The sequence below is a fragment of the Eleutherodactylus coqui genome, chromosome 2, assembly GCF_035609145.1.
Source record: "Eleutherodactylus coqui strain aEleCoq1 chromosome 2, aEleCoq1.hap1, whole genome shotgun sequence".
Lineage (NCBI taxonomy): Eukaryota > Metazoa > Chordata > Amphibia > Anura > Eleutherodactylidae > Eleutherodactylus > Eleutherodactylus coqui.
In genome coordinates, this window is record NC_089838.1 from 235,829,843 (window position 1) to 235,854,389 (window position 24,547).

Consider the following 24,547-nt stretch of genomic DNA (forward strand, 5'->3'; position numbering starts at 1 on the left):
TGAGGGGCAGTAACAAAATAAATTACTTTTGACTGCTCCCTATGAAGTTTTTTGGGTTCTAAACACATAAAATCAGGATTTTTTTCTCCTATTTTCCACGTCAGAACCTTAATGAAGTACTACAGTATGCTGTAAAAGTAACTGTAAGTTCAAGTTGTCTACAGCAACTTATAAAGTAGAAATATATATTTTTAATAATTACACTCGTTTAAAGAGGTCACCATCTTTTCACAGTCCTTTAAGGTAGTGACCGGCACACTGATTACAGTGATATCTCTGCTGTGTGTATCTATGCAGTAGTTTGGTAGAAACTTGCATTTTATTAGTAGTAGCCAGACACAGAGGACTAGTCCTGGATAGCCATGTGCTGCAGCTAGCCCTGCCCACCACTGCCAATAATTGACAGCTGTCTGCCTATTATTGTGCCTAGAGGGAGAGCAGGCAATCAGCGGCTGCAGTTTGGCGTTGAAGATATAGCTCTTCGGCAAAAAAGAAATTGTTGTGCTTGAGGATAAATCTTGTGACTTGTAGCACAGATTCGGAAGCAATCCCATAAGAAGCAAGGTACACCTACAGGCGGTTGGTCCAGCCTTATGTGAAATGTTGGAATATAAAAATGTCACTTCCATGGTGGCCAGGATGGCGCCATACAGCAGAGGATAGTTTAAGTAAGTCAGTGGTGTCTTGCAAGTAGCTGGTTGTATTTCTTACCAGTGGTTTGAGTTCTATCCTCCATGCCTCACCAGAGGCTGCCTCACCTGATGTCTCCAGCACTAAGTGTCCAGCAACAAGTGTTTTATGCTGTCGAATGATGCAGTTATACAGCGCAGTTACAAATAATCATCTACCTTCTCTCTTTTACCAACAGGTATGTTTCACTCATCCATTGCTCCACTCCATCTGAATTTGATTGCTCCGCCTTCCTTCCACTGAATCTGCTGTGAAACCTTTAAATTTGTCATAATCTGTGCGCAATGGTATGTTTCACTCATCCATTGCTCCACTCCATCTGAATTTGATTGCTCCGCCTTCCTTCCACTGAATCTGCTGTGAAACCTTTAAATTCATCATAATCTGTGCGCAATGGTTTGTCCCATTGCTTCATATAAATTGAATTGACTATTTGTACTATATGTATTTTCCTCATCACCTCCCCCAAATAGTTTTCTCCCTGTCTCATCTTAGTGTTGCTGGACACAGTTTGTTTTTGTAAGAGGGCAATAAAGTCCCCCCCCCAATCTTGTTCATTAGCCATCTAAAGGTGGGTCAGCTGGTTGACTAGTGAAATGTAACAAGCCACTCCCAGCTGAAGTCCTGTAGCCAGAACTTTAACGTCAGTTCTATCCTCCATGCCTCACCAGATGTCTCCAGCACCAAGTGTTTTATGCTGTCGAATGATGCAGTTATACAGCGCAGTTCGATAGATCAGAAGACAGGTAACATCCACAACTGTCCAAAGTCTGGAGGAAACTACTCTCCTCTTTGCACTAATCTCCTTCACTATCCAAGCCTTAACACTTTCTTTCAACGCCCAGCCCCAACACACTCCATCCACATCAGCCACTCCCTCCTCTCCTCACCTATGTATGGCTCCCATGCACTGTTCAACTTCCTAAGACGCCTTCAACCCCCAATACTGCAAAGAAACACCTCAGACACCCACACAAATCCCCTAGCCATGTGCTCACCCTTGCTACCCTGCTACTCCTAGCTGCAGGGGACATCTCCCCCAACCCAGGCCCACCCCGTACTGTTCTCTACCAAAATGCCTCCCCCCCTGCCCCATTCAAATGCGCCCTATGGAACTCCCAATCTGCGTGTAACAAACTCCCAACTATCCATGACCTTTTCACCAGTAAACACTTGAACTTGCTCGCCCTCATGGAAACCTGGATACAGCAGTCCGATTCTACCTCCCCCGCTGCATTGTCCTATGATGGCCTGCAGTTCTCCCACACCCCCAGATCGGATGACAGACGCGGCAGAGGAGTAGGCATCATCCTCTCCCCAAACTGTACCTTCCAGGTCATTCCCTCAGCTCCCTCGCTTACCTTCCACTCCTTCGAAGTCCACACCCTGCGACTCTTCCGCCCACTGCCTCTGCGTGTCGCAGTTATTTACCGCCCCCCAGGTCCTACCCGCCTGTTCCTAGACCACTTTGCTGCCTGGCTCCCCCACTTCCTATCCTGTGAAATCCCAACCCTCATCCTTGGTGATTTCAACATCCCTACTAACGACCCCAGCTCCTCATCTGCCTCCCGGCTTTTAACACTTACCTCCTCCCTTGGCTTATCGCTAATCTCTGACTCCCCCACTCATAGAGATGGTAACACTCTCGATTTAGTTTTCCTCCGTCTCTGCTCTGCTTCTCACTTTACTAACTCCCCACTTCCACTCTCAGATCATAACCTTCTCTCTTTCTCCATCAGGCACCCTAGCATCTCTCCTGACCCTCCTATCTATCGCACCTCTAGGAACCTCCAGTCTGTCCGCACTAAACAGTTTGCCGAAACTATTCAGTCCTCCCTATCGCCTATTTCTCGCCTCCCCTGCCCTAACCTGGCAGCCGAATACTACCACACCACCCTCAGCCGTGCCCTGGATGAAGTGGCACCGCCCGTGACGCGAGCCGTCAAACGCAGACCACGGCAACCCTGGCTCACGTCCCATACGCGCTTCATCTGGCGGTGCTCTAGGTGCGCCGAGTGGCTGTGGAGAAAGTCAAAGCTGCCAACAGACTTCCTCCACTTCAAATTCATGCTTAAAATGTATAACCTAGCCCTTCACCATGCCAAACAAGTTTATTTCACCTCCCTTGTCTCCTCACTATCCCACAACCCCAAACAACTCTTTGAGACCTTTCACTCCCTCCTCAGCCCCAAAGAACAGGCCCCTGCGACAGACCTGACTGCTGGAGAACTAGCTGCCTATTTCAAAGAAAAAATCGACCATATTCGAAAAGAAATCTCTGAAAGCTGCATGGTTAGTCCTGATCCCAGTTTCATCAGCACTGCACCCAGCACCTATTCACTATCTACGCTAGAACCAACGACAGAGGAAGAAGTCTCCAGGCTCCTTTCCGCTGCTCGCCCCACCACCTGCGCTAGCGACCCTCTCCCCTCTCACCTCCTCCGCTCCCTTTCCCCAGCTCTCATTACTCACCTCACCACAATCTGCAACCTCTCCCTAACCTATGGCACTTTTCCATCCTCATTCAAACACTCCATTATATCCCCTCTGCTTAAAAAACCAACCCTGGACCCGACTAATGCTGCCAACTACCGACCCGTCTCAAACCTCCCCTTTATCTCCAAATTACTGGAACGCCTGGTGTACTCCCACCTTACTCGCTTTCTCTCTGACAACTCGCTCCTCGACCCCCTCCAGTCTGGTTTCCGCTCTCTACACTCGACCGAAACTGCCCTTACAAAAGTAACAAATGACCTGATGACTGCAAAGTCGAGAGGTGATTACTCCCTACTAATCCTCCTTGACCTGTCTGCTGCATTTGACACTGTCGACCATAATCTCCTTCTCACTATGCTCCACTCTATTGGTCTAAAGGATACTGCTCTCTCCTGGTTCTCTTCCTACCTCTCTGACCGCTCATTCAGTGTTTCCTTTGCTGGTTCTATCTCTGCTCCACTTCCTCTCGCTGTCGGGGTACCCCAGGGCTCGGTCCTTGGTCCCCTTCTTTTCTCTATCTATACTGCCCCAATTGGACAAACCATCCACAAATTTGGCCTCCAATACCATCTCTACGCTGATGACACCCAACCATACACCTCCTCTAGTGAGATCTCTGGACCATTCCTCCAAAATATCACCGACTGTCTGTCCGCTGTCTCTAACACTATGTCCTCCCTTTTTCTCAAACTAAACCTCTCTAAAACTGACCTCCTTGTCTTTCCACCTTCTAACCGACCTCCCCTCAACATCTCCATTCCAGTGTCTGGCACCATCATAACCCCCAGACGGCATGCCCGATGCCTTGGGGTCACACTGGACTCTGACCTCTCCTTTGCCCCCCATATCCAATCTCTGGTCCAAACATGCCACATGCACCTCAGAAATATTGCTAAAATACGTCCGTTCCTAACCACGGACACGCTAAAGACGCTCGTGGTTGCCCTCATCCACTCCCGGCTTGACTACTGCAACTCGCTACTCATTGGCCTCCCCCGCACTAGACTCGCTCCACTCCAATCCATACTAAATGCAGCAGCTAGACTCATTTTTCTATCCAGTCGTTATTCAGACGCCTCTGCATTATGCCAGTCGCTGCATTGGCTGCCCATCCACTGCAGAACTAAATTTAAACTCCTCTACCTCACTCACAAAGCTCTGCATGGCGCTGCGCCACCATACATTGCCTCCCTACTATCAGTACACCACCCAGCTTGCTCACTCCGATCGGCTAACACACTCAGACTAAACACCCCTGTAATACGAACCTCCCATGCTCGCCTACAGGACTTCACTAGAGCAGCACCCATCCTCTGGAATGCTCTACCCCAAGGCATCCGGACAATTCCCGATGCACGAAATTTCAGACGTGCCTTAAAAATGCACCTCTTCAGGGAAGCATACCAAATCTCCTGACCTAGTCCCTCACCCCTCCCTATGGTGCTCCACCCTGTTTGCCTTCTGATAAATGATCTGTACATAAAATTTCCGATTGCCTGTGTTCCCCAACCCCTGCACCTCCTGTACCACCCCAACCCATTTGTGTCTAACCCAATGTACCTCACATTGTATATTTTGCAATTGTTGTATTGTTTTGCATTTATCCATGCCTGAAAGCGCTGCGGAATAAGTTGGCGCTATACAAATAAAGATTATTATTATATTATTATTATTACCCACTATCCTGAGATTCTTTCAATAAGGGTTCCAGAAATGATTGGCTACCATGAATTTCCAGGTAGCTACACCCGAGAGGATCGGCCTCCTTGGATTGTCAGGATACAAATCCTCAACACACAACAGGACAATAAGATCCCTGCGACATCCACGTGTTCCACGTCTGATGTTATGTACCCGATTCTGAGCACTAAATGTCCAACTAGGGTCTTTATATTGTAGAAACGGGACAAACACTTAATATAATAATTTTTATTTATATAGCGCCAAACATATTCCGCAACGCTTACAAAAACAGGGGGATACAGAAAGACAAAAGTACAGAAATACAAAAACCACGGTTACATGTAGTAAGCAGTTGAGGGAAACAATAGGGGTGAGGGTCCTGCTCCAACGAGCTTACATACTACAAGTAATAGGGTGATACAGAAGGTAAAGGGGCTGGAGATGTGCACACTATGGTGGGGTGGAGAGTGAGGGGTGATATACACATAAACAACGGTCAGACATTAAGCTGTATAGTGGTTGAATCTGTGTGACTGCAGGAGGGCGGTTGATGGCGGCTAGCAGGGGTTGCAGTCACTAGGACAGGGATCGTGTTATCAGGCGGAGTACAGAGGGGTTTGGTTTAGAGGATATGGTATGCCTCCCTGAAGAGGTGCGTTTTTAGAGCACGCCTACAGTTTTTTGAATAGGGGATTGCATGAATAGTTTGGGGTAGTGCGTTCCAGAGGACTGGTGCTACTCTAGAGAAGTCTTGGAGGCGGGAATGAGAGATTTGAATTAAAGTGGCACTCAGTCTCATGTCGTTAGCAGAGTGGGTGGTGGATTGAGATGAGGGAGGCAATGTAGGGTGGCGCTGTGCTGTGGAGAGCTTTATGGATAAAGGTAGCAAGTTTAAACTGAATTCTGTATTTGACGGGCAGCCAGTGACTGATATAGGGCAGATAGAAGATGAGCCTGGCTGCCGCATTCAGGATGGATTGGAGGGGGTAGAGCCTGGAGCAGGGAGGCCGATCAGCAGCGAGTTGCAATAATTGAGGCAAGAGAGAATGAGGGCAACAGTGAGCGTTTTTAGCATGTCCACGGTGAGAAAAGGGTGGATTCTTGCGATGTTCTTGAGCTGCAGCTGACATGTTCGGGCCACAGATTGGATGTAGGGGGTAAAGTTATATTCCGGAGACTGGGCAAAATTTCCCTACTGTTTCCACTTACTACCAAACGTCTATATAAATCAACTTCTGCACTTTTTTTTTGTCAACCTGTACCACCGCTTTTTAACAGCTAGCTTCAGAAGTGGCTGCCAGGAGTGCAAAAACTACATTTCCCACAATTCCCATTACTAGTTACTGCCAAGTGCACATTCACAACTGTACAAACTGTCGTCATTACAGAATATGGAGGCACTGAGCATGCCTGACCAGTAAAAAAATGGAGCATACAGGACTAATGGAGACTAGCCGAGAACTAAGCGGGGAACGGACTGCAGGAAAAGTAATATCTCTACCGATTTGTAAAACAAGTTATAACATTATACTGTAAAATTAAACATTATCACCGTATGAAGCGCATAACTCTCACTTTAAATCACCAGAGTGCCCCTTTAAAGTAAGGATAAGATCTCATTGCCACATAATTAACCCCTTAGTGACCAGCCTATAGTGTTTTTACATCCTGGCTTGCTGGGCTCTAATTTCCAGGGCCGTGAAAATACACTTTCCCTGGGGATTAAAACCTGGGGGCTGTGTACGTGACAGCTCCCTGCTATCGGCTGCTGGAGGTAGCCGAGAACATGAAGCTGTCATGGGGGGGGGGGCTACGATATACAACACCCTGTCACGCGATCGCCGTTATCCAATGGATACCGGCGATCGTATAAAAGTAAACAAAATGTGAAAGCTAAAGTTTTAGATCTATGAGGGGAGTTAAAACTACTCACCTCCATCCTCCATGATGTCCAGCGGTGTTCTGGTCCTTCCAGGTCCTGCAAAGTCTTCAGCGCATGCACGCCAGACATAAATGTTGTGCTGTCACTCTCTTTATGTTTGGTGGACTGTACATACCAGTCATGGGCTCGGACTCTTTTAAGTGACGTGCATTAGAGACCTGAAGGGTTACTCACCTGTACTTATGCCTTAAGGAGTGCTGCGGATTAACTTTGCTACACGCATTCCAGACGTAAAATGTCGGGCGCATGAGCAGAAAGCCTGTAAGCCCAGGGGATTTAAAATCTCCCTGCTAGCATGAGTAGCCAATAGCAGGGAGATGTCACTGAGAACCGCTGTATGTGGTCCCAGGTCATATTATCGCCATTATCCAATGGATAATGGCGATCGTGTAAAGTAAGAAAAAAACTTAAGTTTCATCTCCCCTCGCGAATCATATCTGTGAGGTGAGATGAAATTATGTACCTAAGGCCCCCGGATTTATCCACGGGCCTTACCCCGGCTTCTGCGCATGCACCCGTCGCCAGAATGGCGGATGCATGCACAAATGACAAAGATTGCCAGGGTAATTAAAAATCTACCTTATCCTGGCTAGCAAACGTAGCCGAGAGCCTGGAGATATCACTGGGAACCGCGGTCCCTGGTCATGTGATCACTGTTATGCAATGGATAATGGCGATCACATAAAAGTAAAAAAAGTTGAAGTTTCACCTACCGTCACGGATCCGATCCATTAGTGGGTGGGAAATTACTTACCTAACGCCTCCAGCGATGTCCCCCGACGGGATCCTTATCCACGAACCTTTCCCCAGCTTCAGCGTATGCGCCCGTCGGCAAAATGGTGGACACAAGTGCAGAAGCCGGGGAAGGCCCAGGAAATTTAAAATCTCCTTGCTCCTAAAGGTAGCCGAGAGCCTGGAGCAGTCATTGAGGGCCGCAGCGAGCGGTCTGCAGTCACATGTTCAACGTTATCCAATAGACAACGGCAATCACGTAAAAGTGAATAGAAACGTTGACGTTTAATGCTCCTTTCGATTTCGGCCCCATTGTGCAAACGGACATAAGATTAGAACCACAATGAGTATGTTTCTAAACACAGGACAAACAGGGGGATCCATTTTGGGGTGCAAGTCCATCATTCATATGTGTGCTGTGCAAAAAAACCCCTGTTTTTAAAATGACACAATTGACAAAAAAATGAAATTTTTTCCTTCTGCTTTGCTTAGATTCATTCAAAAACTGTGGGGTAAAAATACGCAGTACACCCCTAGATGAATTTGTTAAAGGGGTCTTGTTTCCAAAATGGGGTCATCAGTGGGGGGGGGGGGGGGAGGGTGTTCTGTATCGTTTTGGCCGCTCAAGGGCTCTACAAGTGTGCAATGGGGCCTAAATCACCTTCAAGGAAAATGTCTGTTCTGAAAGCTATCGGCTGCCCCTTTCGGTTTGGGCCCTGTTGTGCATACGGACAGAAGATTAGGGCCACAACGGGTATGTTTCTGAACACAGGACAAACAGGGTATCCATTTTGGGGTATGAATCCTCATTTTTATGTGCACTATAGAAAAAAAAATGAAATTTGTATTTTTTCTCCTCTATATTGCATTAGCTCCCGAAAAGAAACTGTGGGGTCAAAATACTCCTGACCCTCTTCAGCGAGTACATTAAGATGTATATATTTTTTTAAATGGGATCATTTATGGGGGTATCTATCATTCTGACACCTATGAGCCTTTGCTTGGTGTAGGAAAACAAAGTGTTTCTCAAAATGTTAATTAATGTTACATTTGTACATCTCCTGAATGGTTAAAAAAAACTAAAGGTTTTTCCAATGTGCTTCCAGAATAAAGTAAACAGATGGAAATATATACCTCAGTAAAAATTTGTATAGCATGTTTACTAGAGATGAGCGAACGAACTCGTCCGAGCTTGATACTCGTTCGAGTATTAGCGTGTTCGAGATGCTCGTTACTAGAGGCGAGCACCACGCGATGTTCGAGTTACTTTCACTTTCATCTCTGAGACATTAGCGTGCTTTTCTGGCCAATAGAAAGACAGGGAAGGCATTACAACTTCCCCCTGCGACGTTCAAGCCCTATACCACCCCCCTGCAGTGAGTGGCTGGCGAGATCAGATGTCACCCGAGTATATAAATCGGCCCCTCCCGCGGCTCGCCACAGATGCATTCTGACAGAGATCAGGGAAATTGCTGCTGGTGCCGGAGCTGCTATAGGGAGAGCGTTAGGAGTGATTTTAGGCTTCAAGAACCCCAACGGTCCTTCTTAGGGCCACATCTGACCGTGTGCAGTACTGTTGAGGCTGCTTTTAGCAGTGTTGCACAATTTTTTTTTGTATATCGGCCGTGCAGAGCATTGCGTCCGCAGTCTGCAGTCATTGTACAGAGTATAGGGCCAGTACTGGTGAGGCAGGGAAAGAGATATTCAGGCTATATAGGCAGTGGGCTTTTTCCAAAAAATTGGGGAAAAATACTATATTTGGGCTGCCTGTGACCATCTTCAGTTTACTGCGTGTCTGCTGGGGGTAGTAGTCCTAATTAATACGCAGCTAAGCGTTACAGCAGGCTTGCGCAAAATTGTTTCCTGGATCTGCTGTCTCTGTTACATCAGCGCTGTCATCCCGCCAGAGGGAAACAGTATACATAATATTATACGCTGCCTATAGTATCTATCTGCTGGGGGTAGTAGACCTAATTAATACGCAGCTAAGCGTTACAGCAGGCTTGCGCAAAATTGTTTCCTGGATCTGCTGTCTCTGTTACATCAGCGCCGTCATCTTGCCAGAGGGAAACAGTATACATAATATTATACGCTGCCTACAGTATCTATCTGCTGGGGGTAGTGGTCCTAATTAATACGCAGCTAAGTGTTACAGCAGCCTTGCGCAAAATTGTTTCCTGGATCTGCTGTGCGTTCCGTAAGGGAAGTCAGCCTCCAACCACAGGCCAATAAGCGGCACATTTAATTACAGCGTTCTGTTTCTGCACTACTGGTAATACACCATGCTGAGGGGTAGGGGTAGGCCTAGAGGACGTGGATGCGGGCGAGGACGCGGAGGCCCAAGTCAGGGTGTGGGCACAGGCCGAACTCCTGATCCAGGTGTATCGCAGCCGACTGCTGCGGGATTAGGAGAGAGGCACGTTTCTGGCGTCCCCACATTCATCTCACAATTAATGGGTCCACGCGGTAGACCTTTATTAGAAAATGAGCAGTGTGAGCAGGTCCTGTCGTGGATGGCAGAAAATGCATCCAGCAATCTATCGACCACCCAGAATTCTGCGCCGTCCACTGCTGCAACTCTGAATCCTCTGGCTGCTGCTCCTCCTTCCTCCTAGCCTCCTCACTCCATTACAATGACACATTCTGAGGAGCAGGCAGACTCCCAGGAACTGTTCCCGGGCCCCTGCCCAGAATGGCCAGCAATGGTTCCTCTCCCAGCGGAGGAGTTTGTCGTGACCGATGCCCAACCTTTGGAAAGTTCCCGGGGTCCGGGGGATGAGGCTGGGGACTTCCGGCAACTGTCTCAAGAGCTTTCAGTGGGTGAGGAGGACGATGATGATGAGACACAGTTGTCTATCACTCAGGTAGTAGTAAATGGAGTAAGTCCGAGGGAGGAGCGCACAGAGGATTCGGAGGAAGAGGAGCAGGACGATGAGGTGACTGACCCCACCTGGTTTGCTACGCCTACTGAGGACAGGTCTTCAGAGGGGGAGGCAAGTGCAGCAGCAGGGCAGGTTGGAAGAGGCAGTACGGTGGCCAGGGGTAGAGGCAGGGCCAGACCGAATAATCCACCAACTGTTTCCCAAAGCGCCCCCTCGCGCCATGCCACTCTGCAGAGGCCGAGGTGCTCAAAGGTCTGGCAGTTTTTCACTGAGAGTGCAGACGACCGACGAACAGTGGTGTGCAACCTTTGTCGCGCCAAGATCAGCCGGGGAGCCACCACCACCAGCCTCACCACCACCAGCATGCGCAGACATATGATGGCCAAGCACCCCACAAGGTGGGACGAAGGCCGTTCACCGCCTCCGGTTTGCACCGCTGCCTCTCCCCCTGTGCCCCAACCTGCCACTGAGATCCAACCCCCCTCTCAGGACACAGGCACTACCGTCTCCTGGCCTGCAGCCACACCCTCACCTCCGCTGTGCTCGGCCCCATCCACCAATGTCTCTCAGCGCACCGTCCAGCCGTCGCTAGCGCAAGTGTTGGAGCGCAAGCGCAAATACCCCGCCGCGCACCCGCATGCTCAAGCGTTAAACGTGCACATAGCCAAATTTATCAGCCTGGATACGCTGCCGTATAGGGTTGTGGAAACGGAGGCTTTCAAAGGTATGATGGCGGCGGCGGCCCCGCGCTACTCAGTTCCCAGTCGCCAATACTTTTCCCGATGTGCCGTCCCAGCCCTGCACGACCACGTCTCCCGCAACATTGTACGCGCCCTCACCAACGCAGTTACTGGCAAGGTCCACTTAACAAGGGACACGTGGACAAGCACAGGCGGGCAGGGCCACTATATCTCCCTGACGGCACATTGGGTGAATTTAGTGGAGGCTGGGACAGAGTCAGAGCCTGGGACCGCTCACGTCCTACCCACCCTCAGAATTGCGGGCCCCAGCTCGGTGGTGGTATCTGCGGCGGTGTATGCTTCCTCCACTAAACCACCCTCCTCCTCCTACGCAACCTCTGTCTCGCAATCAAGATGTGTCAGCAGCAGCACGTCGCCAGCAGTCGGTGTCGCGCGTCGTGACAGCACAGCGGTGGGCAAGCGTCAGCAGGCCGTGCTGAAACTACTCAGCTTAGGAGAGAAGAGGCACACGGCCCACGAACTGCTGCAGGATCTGACAGAGCAGACCGACCGCTGGCTTGCGCCGCTGAGCCTCCAACCGGGCATGGTCGTGTGTGACAACGGCCGTAACCTGGTGGCGGCTCTGCAGCTCGGCAGCCTCACGCACGTGCCATGCCTGGCCACGTTTTTAATTTGGTGGTTCAGCGCTTTCTGAAAAGCTACCCACGCTTGTCAGACCTGCTCGGAAAGGTGCGCTGGCTCTGCGCACATTTCCGCAAGTCCCACACGGACGCTGCCACTCTGCGCACCCTGCAACATCGGTTTCATCTGCCAGTGCACTGACTGCTGTGCGACGTGCCCACACGGTGGAACTCTACGCTCCACATGTTGGCCAGGCTCTATGAGCAGCGTAGAGCTATAGTGGAATACCAACTCCAACATGGGCGGCGCAGTGGGAGTCAGCCTCCTCAATTCTTTACAGAAGAGTGGGCCTGGTTGGCAGACATCTGCCAGGTCCTTGGAAACTTTGAGGAGTCTACCCAGATGGTGAGCGGCGATGCTGCAATCATTAGCGTCACCATTCCTCTGCTATGCCTCTTGAGAAGTTCCCTGCAAAGCATAAAGGCAGACGCTTTGCGCTCAGAAACAGAGGCGGGGGAAGACAGTATGTCGCTGGATAGTCAGAGCACCCTCCTGTCTATATCTCAGCGCGTTGAGGAGGAGGGGAAGGAGGATGAGGAGGAGGGGGAAGAGACAGCTTGGCCCACTGCTGAGGGTACCCATGCTGCTTGCCTGTCATCCTTTCAGCGTGTATGGCCTGAGGAGGAGGAGGATCCTGAAAGTGATCTTCCTAGTGAGGACAGCCATGTGTTGCGTACAGGTACCCTGGCACACATGGCTGACTTCATGTTAGGATGCCTTTCTCGTGACCCTCGCATTACACGCATTCTGGCCACTACGGATTACTGGGTGTACACACTGCTCGACCCACGGTATAAGGAGAACCTTTCCACTCTCATACCCGAAGAGGAAAGGGGTTCGAGAGTGATGCTATACCACAGGACCCTGGCGGACAAACTGATGGTAAAATTCCCATCCGACAGCGCTAGTGGCCGAAGGCGCAGTTCCGAGGGCCAGGTAGCAGGGGAGGCGCGGAGATCAGGTAGCATGTACAGCACAGGCAGGGGAACACTCTCTAAGGCCTTTGACAGCTTTCTGGCTCCCCAGCAAGACTGAGTCGGCGGGAGCACTGTAAAAGGATGGTGAGGGAGTACGTAGCCGATCGCACGACCGTCCTCCGTGACGCCTCTGCCCTCTACAACTACTGGGTGTCGAAGCTGGACACGTGGCCTGAACTCGCACTGTATGCCCTGGAGGTGCTTGCTTGTCCTGCGGCTAGCGTCTTGTCAGAGAGGGTGTTTAGTGCGGCTGGGGGAATCATCACAGATAAGCGTACCCACCTGTCAACCAACAGTGCCGACAGGGTTACACTCATCAAGCTGAACAAAGCCTGGATTTCCCCAGACTTCTCTTCTCCACCAGCGGACAGCAGCGATACCTAAACAATACGTAGGCTGCACCCGCGGATGGAAGCATTGTTCTCTATCACCATCAAAAATGTGGACCTTTTAGCTTCATCAATCTGTGTATTCTATTCATCCTTCTCCTCCTGCTCCTCCTCCTGAAACCTGACGTAATCACGCCGAACGGGCAATTTTTCTTAGGCCCACAAGGCTCAGTCATATAATTTTTGTAAACAATTTTTATACGTTTCAATGCTCATTAAAGCGTTGAAACTTTCACCTGAACCAATTTTTATTTTAACCGGGCTGCCTCCAGGCCTAGTTACCAATTAAGCCACATTAACCAAAGCGATTAATGGGTTTCACCTGCCCTCTTGGTTGGGCATGGGCAATTTTTCTGACGTACATTAGTACTGTTGGTACACCAATTTTTTGGGGCCCTCGCCTACAGTGTAATCCAATTAATTTTTTGCCCACCTGCATTAAAGCTGACGTTACATCAGCTGTGATGGGCACTGCAATGGGATACATTTATATACAGCCGGTGGGTTCCAGGGAGCCACCCATGCTGTCGGTCCACACGGAGTTGTAACTGCATGTGTCCACTTCTAAAGAACCCCAGTCTGACTGGGGCATGTAGTGTGGGCCGAAGCCCACCTGCATTAAACATGACATTACCTCAGCTGTGATGGGCAATGCAATGGGATATATTTATGTACCGCCGGTGGCTTCCTGGCACCCACCCATGCTGTCGGTCCACAGGGACTTCACAATAGGGAGTTGTACCTGCCTGTGTCTATGAATTAAAAACCCCGGTCAGGTTGGGGCATGCAGTGTGGGCCGAAGCCCACCTGCATTTAAAGGGGTTGTCCCACGGCAGCAAGTGGGTCTATACACTTCTGTATGGCCATAATAATGCACTTTGTAATATACATTGTGCATTAATTATGAGCCATACAGAAGTTATAAAAAGTTTTATACTTACCTGCTCCGTTGCTAGCGTCCTCGTCTCCATGGTGCCGACTAATTTTCGCCCTCCGATGGCCAAATTAGCCGCGCTTGCGCAGTCCGGGTCTTTTGCAGTCTTCTATGGAGCCGCTCGTGCAGAATGCAGGCTCCGTGTAGCTCCGCCCCGTCACGTGCCGATTCCAGCCAATCAGGAGGCTGGAATCGGCAATGGACCGCACAGAAGAGCTGCGGTCCACGGAGACAGAGGATCCCGGCGGCCATCTTCAGCGGTAAGTATTGAAGTCACCGGAGCGCGGGGATTAAGGTAAGCGCTCCGGTAAGCTTTCTTTACCTCCCTGCATCGGGGTTGTCTCGCGCCGAGCGGGGGGGTGTTGAAAAAAAAAAAACCCCGTTTCGGCGCGGGACAACCCCTTTAATCGGACGTTACCTCAGCTGTGATGGGCACTGCAATGGGATACATTTATGTACAGCCGGTGGGTTCCAGGGAGCCACCCATGCTGTGGGTGCACACGGAATTCCCATTGCGGAGTTGTACCTGCCTGTGACTATTTATAAAAAAACGCGGTCTGACTGGGGCATGCAGACACCTTGACAGAATGAATAGTGTGTGGCACATAGGTTCCCCATTGCTATGCCCACGTGTGCAGCTCCTGATGGCGGTGGCACAGGAGTATATTTCTCATTGCTTCTGTACAGCATTGTGGGCTATCACCCCGCCCCTTTTAAAGAGGGTCGCTGCCTAGCCGTGCCAACCCTCTGCAGTGTGTGCCTGCGGTTCCTCCTCATGGCAGACGCACTTATAAATAGACATGAGGGTGGTGTGGCTATGAGGCCAGCGTGTGGCATGAGTGCAGCTGAAGGCTGCGCAGGGACACTTTGGTGTGTGCTGTCGACACTGCGTCGTGCGCGGGGGGTGGGGGCAGCATGTAACCCAGGAGAAGTGGCAGCGGAGTGTCATGCAGGCAGTGATTGTGCTTTGTTGGAGGTAGTGTGGTGCTTAGCTAAGGTATGCATTGCTAATGAGGGCTTTTCAGAAGTAAAAGTTGTTGGGAGGGGGGGGGCCCACTCTTGCCGCTATTGTGGCTTAATAGTGGGACCTGGGAACTTGACATGCAGCCCAACATGTAGCCCCTCGCCTGCCCTATCCGTTGCTGTGTCGTTCCCATCACTTTCTTGAATTGCCCAGATTTTCACAAATGGAAACCTTAGCGAGCATCAGCGATATACAAAAATGCTCGAGTCGCCCATTGACTTCAATGGGGTTCGTTACTCGAAACGAACCCTCGAGCATCACGAAAATTTCGTCCCGAGTAACGAGCACCCGAGCATTTTGGTGCTCGCTCATCTCTAATGTTTACACATATTTGACATACTGAAGTTAAAAATGTAAAATTTTCAAAATGTCCCCACTTTTGGCACTTTAAATATACACAAATTCTATTGGTTTATTTTTACCACCTAAATGAAATACAACATGTGGTGAAAAAACAATGTCAGAATCAATTGGATATGCAAATTCTTTACAGAGTTATTCTATGTTAAAGTGACACGTCAGATTGGCCTGGTCATTAAGGCGCAAACAGGATTGGTCACTAAGGGGTTAAAGAAAGACCACAGAGTTACCTGTGGCTGAGCATTTTGGTAGGCAAGGAGATAACGGAACACATGAGGGGTATTATATTAAAAGGTAACCTCAAATCCCAAAGTCACAGAAGAATCTTGGAACACAAATATATGACCATCTTTGATACACAACACAGGCCTGAATGACTTATGGTGGGAGGGCAATCGGAGAGATCAGGTGCAGAGACAGTAGATAGGTCTGGTGCCCCTCTAACATCAATATACAGAGAACATAAAACTCTCACACCCTGAGCAATGGAGGGCTTTATGGATGAAGGCAGTGAGTTTACATTGAATTCTGTATTAGATGGGCAGCCAGTGCAGTGACTGGCACAGGGCAGAGGTGTCCGAGTAGCGGCTGGACAGGAAGATGAGTCTGGCTGCCGTATTCAGGATTGATTGGAGAGAGGACAGTCTGGCGCGAGGGAAGCCAATCAGCAGCGAGTTGCAGTAATCGAGCCCGAGAGTGGATGAGGGCAACAGTAAGCGTTTTTAGCATGTCCACGGTGAGAAAAGGGTAGATTCTTGTGATGTTCTTGAGGTGCAGCTGGCATGTTCGGGTGTGAGATTGGATGTAGGGGTAAAGGAGAGATCGGAGTCGAATATTACCCCAAGGCAGCGGGCATCTGGGAGTTATGGTGGTGCCACACACTGAGGCGGAGATGTCAGGATGAGGTCGGTTAGTGGAGGGTGGAAACACCAGTAGGTCAGTTTTTGAGAGGTTCGGTTTTAGGAAGATAGAGTGCATAGTCTTAGAGACAGCGGACAGACAGTCGGTGGTGTTCTGAAGGAACAGTGCTGTTATATCATGGGAGGAGGTGTATAACTGGATGTTGTCAGTATAGAGATGGTACTAAAAGCCAAATCTTCTGCTGGTTAGATGGAGCAGAGGACCGAGCCCTTGGGGACCCCAACAGCAAAGGGGAAGAGAAGAGGAGGTAGAGCGTGCAAAGGATACGCTAAGAAAGCGGTCAGATAAGTAGGAGGAGATCCAGGAGAGAGCAATGTCCCTTAGGCCGATGGAGCAAAGCATATTAAGGTGGAGTTTGTGGTCAACAGTGTCAAATGCTGTGGAGAGGTCGAGAAGGATCAGTAGGGAGTAGTCACCCCTCGATTTGGCCATCAGGAGGTCATTTGACACTTTTGTAAGGGCAGTTTCTGTTGAGTGTATAGGGCGGAAGCCGGACTGTAAGGAGTCAAGAAGAGTTCTCTGATAGACAGCTTATAAGGTGGGAGTAAACCAGGTGCTCGAGTAGTCTGCAGATGTAGGGGAGGTTGGAGATGGATCGGTAGTTGGCAGCATGGGTCAAGTCAAGAGACTGTTTCTTTAGCAGTGGGGATATGATGGCATGTTTGAATGAGGAAGGGAAAATGCCAGAGGTCAGAGAGAGGTTGAATATGGTGGTGAGATGGGAGATAACCACTGGGGAGGACCAGAGGAGGTGTGTGGGAAGAGGGTCGCTTGCGCAGGTGGTGGGGCGAGCAGAGGGAAGCAATCTGGAGAATTCTTCCTCTGTCGTTGGTCGGAGTACAGGCAGTGCGCAGGAGCTAAATGCAGTGCTGACGAGACTTTGTTTCTCTCAGGCCTCACGTCCACGACCGTATTTTCGCTGTGTATTACACATGCATTGCATGACTGTAGGATACGTGGTGAATGGAGTCCATGAACTTCCATTGATCCATGCACATGCATGTAGATGCACACGACAAATAGATGGCGGCATGCGCAGCGCGAGCCATATACATCTGTACAGGCAGCCTATGAAACGCTGTCCGACGTAATACACTGAGTGCGGACGGCATTCTCATACAGACCCCGCTAGGAAACAGAGCGGGGAATTATATAAGATAAGTCACATTGCGTATATCTGTGTGATACGCGGCATACGCAGCCATACGCCACCCGCAGCGGTTTGTGTCCGTGGAGCGGAGCCCTCAGGCATACGGTGCGTTTTCCTGTACTCTATGTGCTCACACAACACCCCACACCCATTCACTGAAATGTCAATGTAGTTAATCAGCTCAGTATGTGCTATTATTGTGTGCAAATGAGCAGGAAAATATAGTACGTTATTCTCTCGCACGAACGAATTTACATACAAGATACACGCATGTGCAAGAACACATGGAAATCAAATGTTGCACGTGCAAACCGCTGGGGAAATACATTCACGTGACACCGGCCTCACCGGGACCAGTCAGTCTGCAGCTAACAAGGCAGCAGTACCAGTACCGCCAATAGCAGGACGGGCACGTGACTAACCGCTTACTATACCGGCGGCAGATAGAACCATCACCGCACTCAACCTGCTCGCAGCGGAAGTCCACAACTGGTCCCACGTGAACATACCACGCCCACATCCATCATGGCTCCTCCTCTCGATGGGCGGGGCCACATTCCTCAGAGCTCGCCGCTTCTACCTTGTGATCTCTTCTCAGCAGGCTGCGCGTTGCTTTGACGCCCGACGTCACGGGTCCACGTGACTGCCCGCCGAGAGCTCGCAGTCCTCCTCCTACTCCGTCAGTCCGGAGTGGTAGCTCCATTATGAAAGACTCATCCTCCGCTGAGTCTGGAGCGGAGACGGCTGCTGGGCGCGCTCTTCGGTCGGCTACGGGAGCTTTCCCCACACGAGACCTCTCCGATAGATGGCTGAGCGTCCCGGAGGAGGCCCGCCTGACTCTGCACGGTGAAGAGAATGGTATGCGGCTGCTCGCAGGCCCCGGGCCGGAGAGGGGAGGCAGCGGTGTGACAGCAGCGGGGAGGCACTGATAGAGGAGCGGGCACAACTGGGTAGCGTGGGCATACCCCCAGTCTATGGGCAGTGCCAGGTACCTTCTGTGCCCTCTCAGTAGATGGGGCTGAAGTTGGGACTTCTTGCACTCCGTCCGTTATACCCCTTGCAGTATGGATGACCTATACTTAGGATATTACATCAACAGTTGATCGGCACGGAGCATCCATTGACTCCAGCCCCCGCGAATCTGCAGCAAATACCGCCTGTTACTTCCCATGTAGACCCGCTGACTCCTCCGCGTGAGCGGACATCAATAGCTATTTCCGCTCGTGTAGTAAAAATCGCAGCATGTTCCGTCTTCATGCGGGGCCCGCATGGACGGCTTCCGTTGAAGTTAATAGAAGCCATCCGACTGACATCCATTCCGGAATGGCCATGGATTCATCGCCTAGCGATGGTGCAGGGAATCTGCGCTGCTCATGTGCGACCGCTGGCTCATCCGCAGTACAGAAAAGTGCGGGGTCATCAGCCGCGGTCAGAACCTGGACCCGCTGTGTGCAGGAGGCCTGACTGCAGCCGGCCGGACGTCTGCACTGAGGTCGGAGCCGGCAGCGTTAGTAGAAGGCTTTGCTCTTATTGAAATCAATGGGCGCTATACCTTCTATTTCAGATGCAGACAGAGCTGTCACCGTGCGGATCCGCTGCAGCCTGAGATCAGCTGATCCCTGACGATCAACCATGATCTATCCTGAGGATAGGTCACTAATACTGCAATGGGTTAAAAGCACCTTTACTTGTGATAACATGATGGGGGCGGGCCAAATATTGTTACATGTTGTTACCTTTTTAACTGTCATTATCCATGTAACTTTCTGCGTGATCACAACTTCATCAGTGCACCTGTGGGAACCCTGCGGGTGAGGGGGAACCCTTGGTGAGATGGGTACCTGGATGGCACTGACTACAAGGTGTGCGGAGGTGGTGATGGTGCTGTGTAAAGGACCCGGGAAGTATGAGGATTCTTTATGAGGCCGTCGTCATAGCACTTTACTGTGCCTTATTACAGCCTCCAGTTACTGTTTGACTTGCCCGGGTTACGTGGCGCCGCTTAGATGTGAATGCCCTTCAGTTTTTGGCACGGTGGCAGCACCTGACATGATGAACACAGATCAGTTTCAGTTGTAGAGGATTTGCACAGCAGCAGTCGCGGCATGCTGGGAGATGTAGTCCTACAGCAGCCGGAGAGCCACAGGTGGGAGATTACTGCCGGAGAGACTTGTGTTATACGCAGGCTGCTATGGCCTCACTAGAAGTAATGGCCAGCGCTGTCCCAATTCACTGCTGCTGGTGCCGCTCTCCCCTCAGTGAGGAGGGGGCTGCTGTTAAAGGTACCTTTTTAAAGGGAACCTGTCAGCTGGAGTTTGCTGTCCAAACTGCATACATGTTAGAGCAGGAGGAGCTGAGCAGATTGACAACTATCTTTGTAGGACTGTACATACAGGAGTAGCTGACAATCACTGATCGCTCCGCCCATTTGACTGTTCAGCTCAGAATGTGCAGAGATATAAATGAATAAAATACAAGTTATACAGAATCTTTCCCCATAAACTATATATCAGTCTGCTCAACTCTTCCTGCTCTATAATATATCATCTGCAGTTTGGACAGTTGTGTTCCAGCTGACGGTTTCCTTTTTTATCCAGGACAACCATCAGCCAAATTGTGTGAAAGAGGGAATTCAAATGATAGACGTTCAGTGTAAACATTCCACCGTCGGGGTGACTGATAAAGGCCCATTTACACACAACGATTATCGCTCAAAAGACGTCTTTTGAGCGATAATTGTTGCGTCATTTACAGCGCAAGATGATCACCTTGCGCTAGGAGTGGAGGATGCAGAAGACAAGCAGGATGTCCTCACTTGTCTTCTGCATTCAGCTGTTCCCTGCTACGAGCGCCCGGCTATTTTACAGCCGAGCGCTCGGGGCAGAGGATGCAGAAGACAAGCAGGGTGTCCCCGCTTGTCTTCTGCATCCAGCTGTTTTCTGCTCGGTGCGCCCTGCTGTTATACAGCTGACGTTCCAAGGGGAGGATGCAGAAGACGAGCAGAGTGTCCCCACTTGTCTTCTGCATCCAGCTGTTCTCCGCTCTGAGTGCCCGGCTGTTATCCAGCTGTGTTCTGCATACCCGGCACCGAGCACTCAGCTGTTATACAGCCGAGCGCTCGGAGTGGAGAACAGCTGGATGCAGAAGACAAGCGGGGTGTCCACGCTTGTCTTCTGCATTCAGCTGTTTTCTGCACGGAGCGCCCAGCGGTTATACAGCCGAGTGCACTGTGCCGGGTATGCAGAACACAGCTGGACCGCTCTGTTTGTCATACCCCACCTGCTATCAGGGAGTGGGATACAGCTGAAACAATAGTATCAGCTGTATCCTGCTGTGAATCCCTGACGAGGCTCATTGTTGTCTTTCAGCACACCAAAAAGACAACGATGAGCGATGGCTTAACGAAAACTGCATGATGTCAGTGCAGTTACACACAATGATTATCGCTCACACGCCTTGAGCGATTTTTGAGCGATAATCGTTGTCTAAATGGGCCTTAAGTCACTAGTTGTTTCATTTCAGCTTACCAAAAATAGCTGCTGGTTCTTTTGAAGTCATCTGCTGTAAAGTCAGTCATTCGTATTTGAAGGAAATGCAAATTAATTTGCATGGAGATGCCCTCTATAAACAATATGTCGGCAAACAACTAATCAGTAATCCCCATTCGGTGTAAAAGCAAGCAAACGAACGTCTGCCGTCTTGTAGGCTTCGGCGATCTTATTTTGGATGACTGAACAATAGTAGCTTTGTATGAGGGTACTTGTAAATGGCACCTGAATTCTGTTGACCCTGTCAAGTGGTCTTGATGCCCGTGGCTGTGCTCACCATTACCTGGTCGGTACCTCTCTTTATTTAAAGGGGTTCTCTGCCCCATTTTTTTTTTTTTTTAAACTGATGACCTGTCCTCTGGATAAGCCATCAGAAGTTGGCCAGTAGCCGGCTGCTCAGGACCCCTGTCCATCAGCTGACCATCCGGCCTGGACTTTTTGCATCGTGCATCATAAATCAAGAGGAGAGCCGTGCTGCTACGCCACGTTCTGCTTTTCTGCTGGTCAGGTCGTCACATCCGGCCCTGACCAGAAGAGGCGCAAGAAGAGCTGTAATAGTGTGGCTCTCCCCTTCATTTCAATGGAAGTGAAGCCGGTGCGCGCTCTTCCTCCCCTGTCCGCTTATGACAGCATCCAACCCGCCGCATTGGACAGCGGGCCAGTCAATCAGCTGATGGATGGGGGTCCCAAGCGGTGGGCCCTAGTCATCAACTACTAATGACCTATCTAGAGGATAGGTAGTCATTGAAAAGGATGGCAGAAACCCCTTTTAAAGGGGAATTTTAGAGACTGGGCATCTATAAGATATGTAACGGAGCACCCACCTATTGAGCCCAGGGTACCAGAGTTTGGGGGTGTTATATGCAGTTCACACAGTCTTCTTGTTTGGACATATGGTTGGTGTTTTGAGGAGAAGACTCTTCCAAAGAGTAGTTCCCCACCATTCCAGTGACCCCACTAATTGGAGGCCTGAGTGGGTGACTACAACACCCCTGAACGCCTCATGCCTCTATACAGTAAAGCTTTAAAGAACTAAGTTGTCTGTGCACTAGTGTCTTATAAATCTGCTCGTACGTGGATCAGTTTCTGAAAAAGTGGAGTGAAAATAAATATGGCTGACATTATGGCGCCAAAAGGTCATTTGTGCCGGTGGCACACAAACAGATTTGCTTGCAGAATCCGCGGTCAGGGTCTCCACCAAATACCGTTCTTAACATGCAATGCAAAATCACTTTCTCCAACATACTCGCAGAAACTAATTGCTATTTCCGCGAGCGGAGGAAAAATTGCAGCATGTTCTATTTTGTGCTGTTTCTGCACAGACGGCTTCCATTAAAGTCAATGGAAGGCGGCCCATCCGCAATTCACATTGTGGATAGGTCGTGGATACCTGCGCTCATCGCCTAGTTACAGTGCGGAAAAACAGATAAAAAAAAATTGTTGTGTATGTCCGACGGTGAGCCCCAGGTGCCTACCGCAAAATACAGATATTCAAAGGTACGTGCGGACACTGACCGGGCACACGGCTGGATCCCGCTCCCGCATGCAGAATCTGACCCGTTCGTGTGCTGCCGGTCTCAGACTAATCAAATCTACCTGGTTATTCAGCAGTACGTCAGCAAGTTAGACAAACGAGATCCATGAGTTGGGTGACGCTCAGCTGTACCCAGATGTGATATAAAGGTGGCTTTATTCCGGGAGAATTCTTCTGCCCGTTAACTAGTACTGATTGACAATCTTTAATGCTACTTGGCATTGTTACAGCTGTGTACCTGTGGCAGGTAACCATTATGGAGGAGCGATCGTTAATGTGAGCATTCTCATACAGTTTGCGTTTGTTGGCAGCACATCCCTTGTTTACGCGGAGATATTTTTTCCCGCTTAAACAGCGTTGTCAGATGATCACAGATATGCTTACACAGGCCAAGGATTGGGAACCAACGTTCGTTGGCCTGATCATCGTCCCATGGAAAAGGACCTTAACTTAAAGGGCTTGTCTGGTTAATTTTTGAAAATCTATGTCATGCACTGATGTGCTAAAATAAATCAAGTAATACTTGTCCTCCGCTCCTGCAATCCAGCGCTGCAGCCTCGCTGTTCATAGACTGCTAGTTGGAAGGGACCTCCAGGGTCATCTGCTCCAACCCCCTGCTCAGTGCAGGATTCACTAAATCATCCCAGACAGATATTCGTCCAGCCTTTGTTTAAACACTCCCAAAGAAGGAGAACTCACCACCTCCCGTGGCAACCTGTTTCAATCGTTGAGCACCCTCACTGTCAAAGTTTTTTTTTCTAATATCTAATGTGTCAAGATGGACACAAGAGGACAAGATCAGCGAGGAGAAGATGTCTTAAGGAGTCTTCCTAGGAAAGAATACGTGAATATAGAGTTTTTATTTTTAATGACAAAATCGCCTTGTCTCCTCTCAGCTGCCTTTTTTGCAAGCTATACATTCCTAGATCCTTTAATCGTTTCTCATAGGACATGGCTTTCAGATCATTCACCATCCTGGTAACTCTTCTCTGAATTTGCTCCAGTTTGTCTAGGTCTTTTTTAAATCGGGGTGCCGAGAGGTCTGACTAGACTCTATTCCTCTCTTAATACATCCCAGAATTGTTTGCCTTTTTGCTGCTGCATCACATTGTTGACTCATGTTCAGTCTGTGATCTATCAATATACATCTTTTTCACATGTGCTGCTGCTTAGCCCAATTCCTCCCATTCTGTATGTGCTTTTTTCATTTTTCTTGTCCAGTTGTAGGACTTTGCATTTCTCCCTGTTAAATACTATTCTGTTAGATGCTGCCTACTGTACAAACATGAATCCTCTTACTCTTTTTGAATCCTCTTACTCTTCTTTAGTGTTAGCTATGCCTCTTAGCTTTCTGTCGTTGGCAAATTTGATCGGTTTCCCATCAATTCCCTCCTCCAGATCATTTATAAAAATGTTGAACAACACTGGGCCCAGGACAGAGCCTTGTGGTACCCCACTAGATACATTCTTCCACTTGGATGTGCAGCCATTTATGACCACTCTGAGTACGATCACTCAGCCAGTTCTGAATCCACCTAACAGTTGCCTTGTCAATCCCATATTTGGTCATTTTTTTCAGTCTGTTAAAGGGGTTGTCCCGCGAAAGCAAGTGGGGTTAAGCACTTCTGTATGGCCATATTAATGCACTTTGTAATATACATCGTGCATTAAATATTGGCCATACAGAAGTTATACACTTACCCCCCTCCGGTGTTGGCGTCCCCATCTCCATGGCAGTGACCGAAGCCTTCTTCTCCTTGAATTAGATGCGCTTGCGCAGTTGTCTTCTTCTGACCCGCTGAAGGGGCCGCTCCAGTGTGCTCGTGCCGCACAGGTCTTCTGCGCATGCGCTGAAGGGGCTGCTCCGGCGTGCTCGCGCCGCACAGGTCTTCTGCGCATGCGC

General features: G+C 49.7%; 1 protein-coding gene across 1 annotated transcript in view; it reads left to right on the top strand.

Moving 5' to 3' along the window:
• The first annotated feature begins 18,207 nt into the window (after positions 1-18,207).
• Positions 18,208-24,547, top strand: part of TRPM7 (transient receptor potential cation channel subfamily M member 7) — a 105,691-nt gene continuing 99,351 nt past the window's right edge. The window contains exon 1 of the mRNA XM_066592643.1: positions 18,208-18,420. Within this exon, the coding sequence (XP_066448740.1) occupies positions 18,418-18,420 (3 nt within the window). The 5' untranslated portion in view covers positions 18,208-18,417. The remainder of the gene's footprint in view (positions 18,421-24,547) is intronic.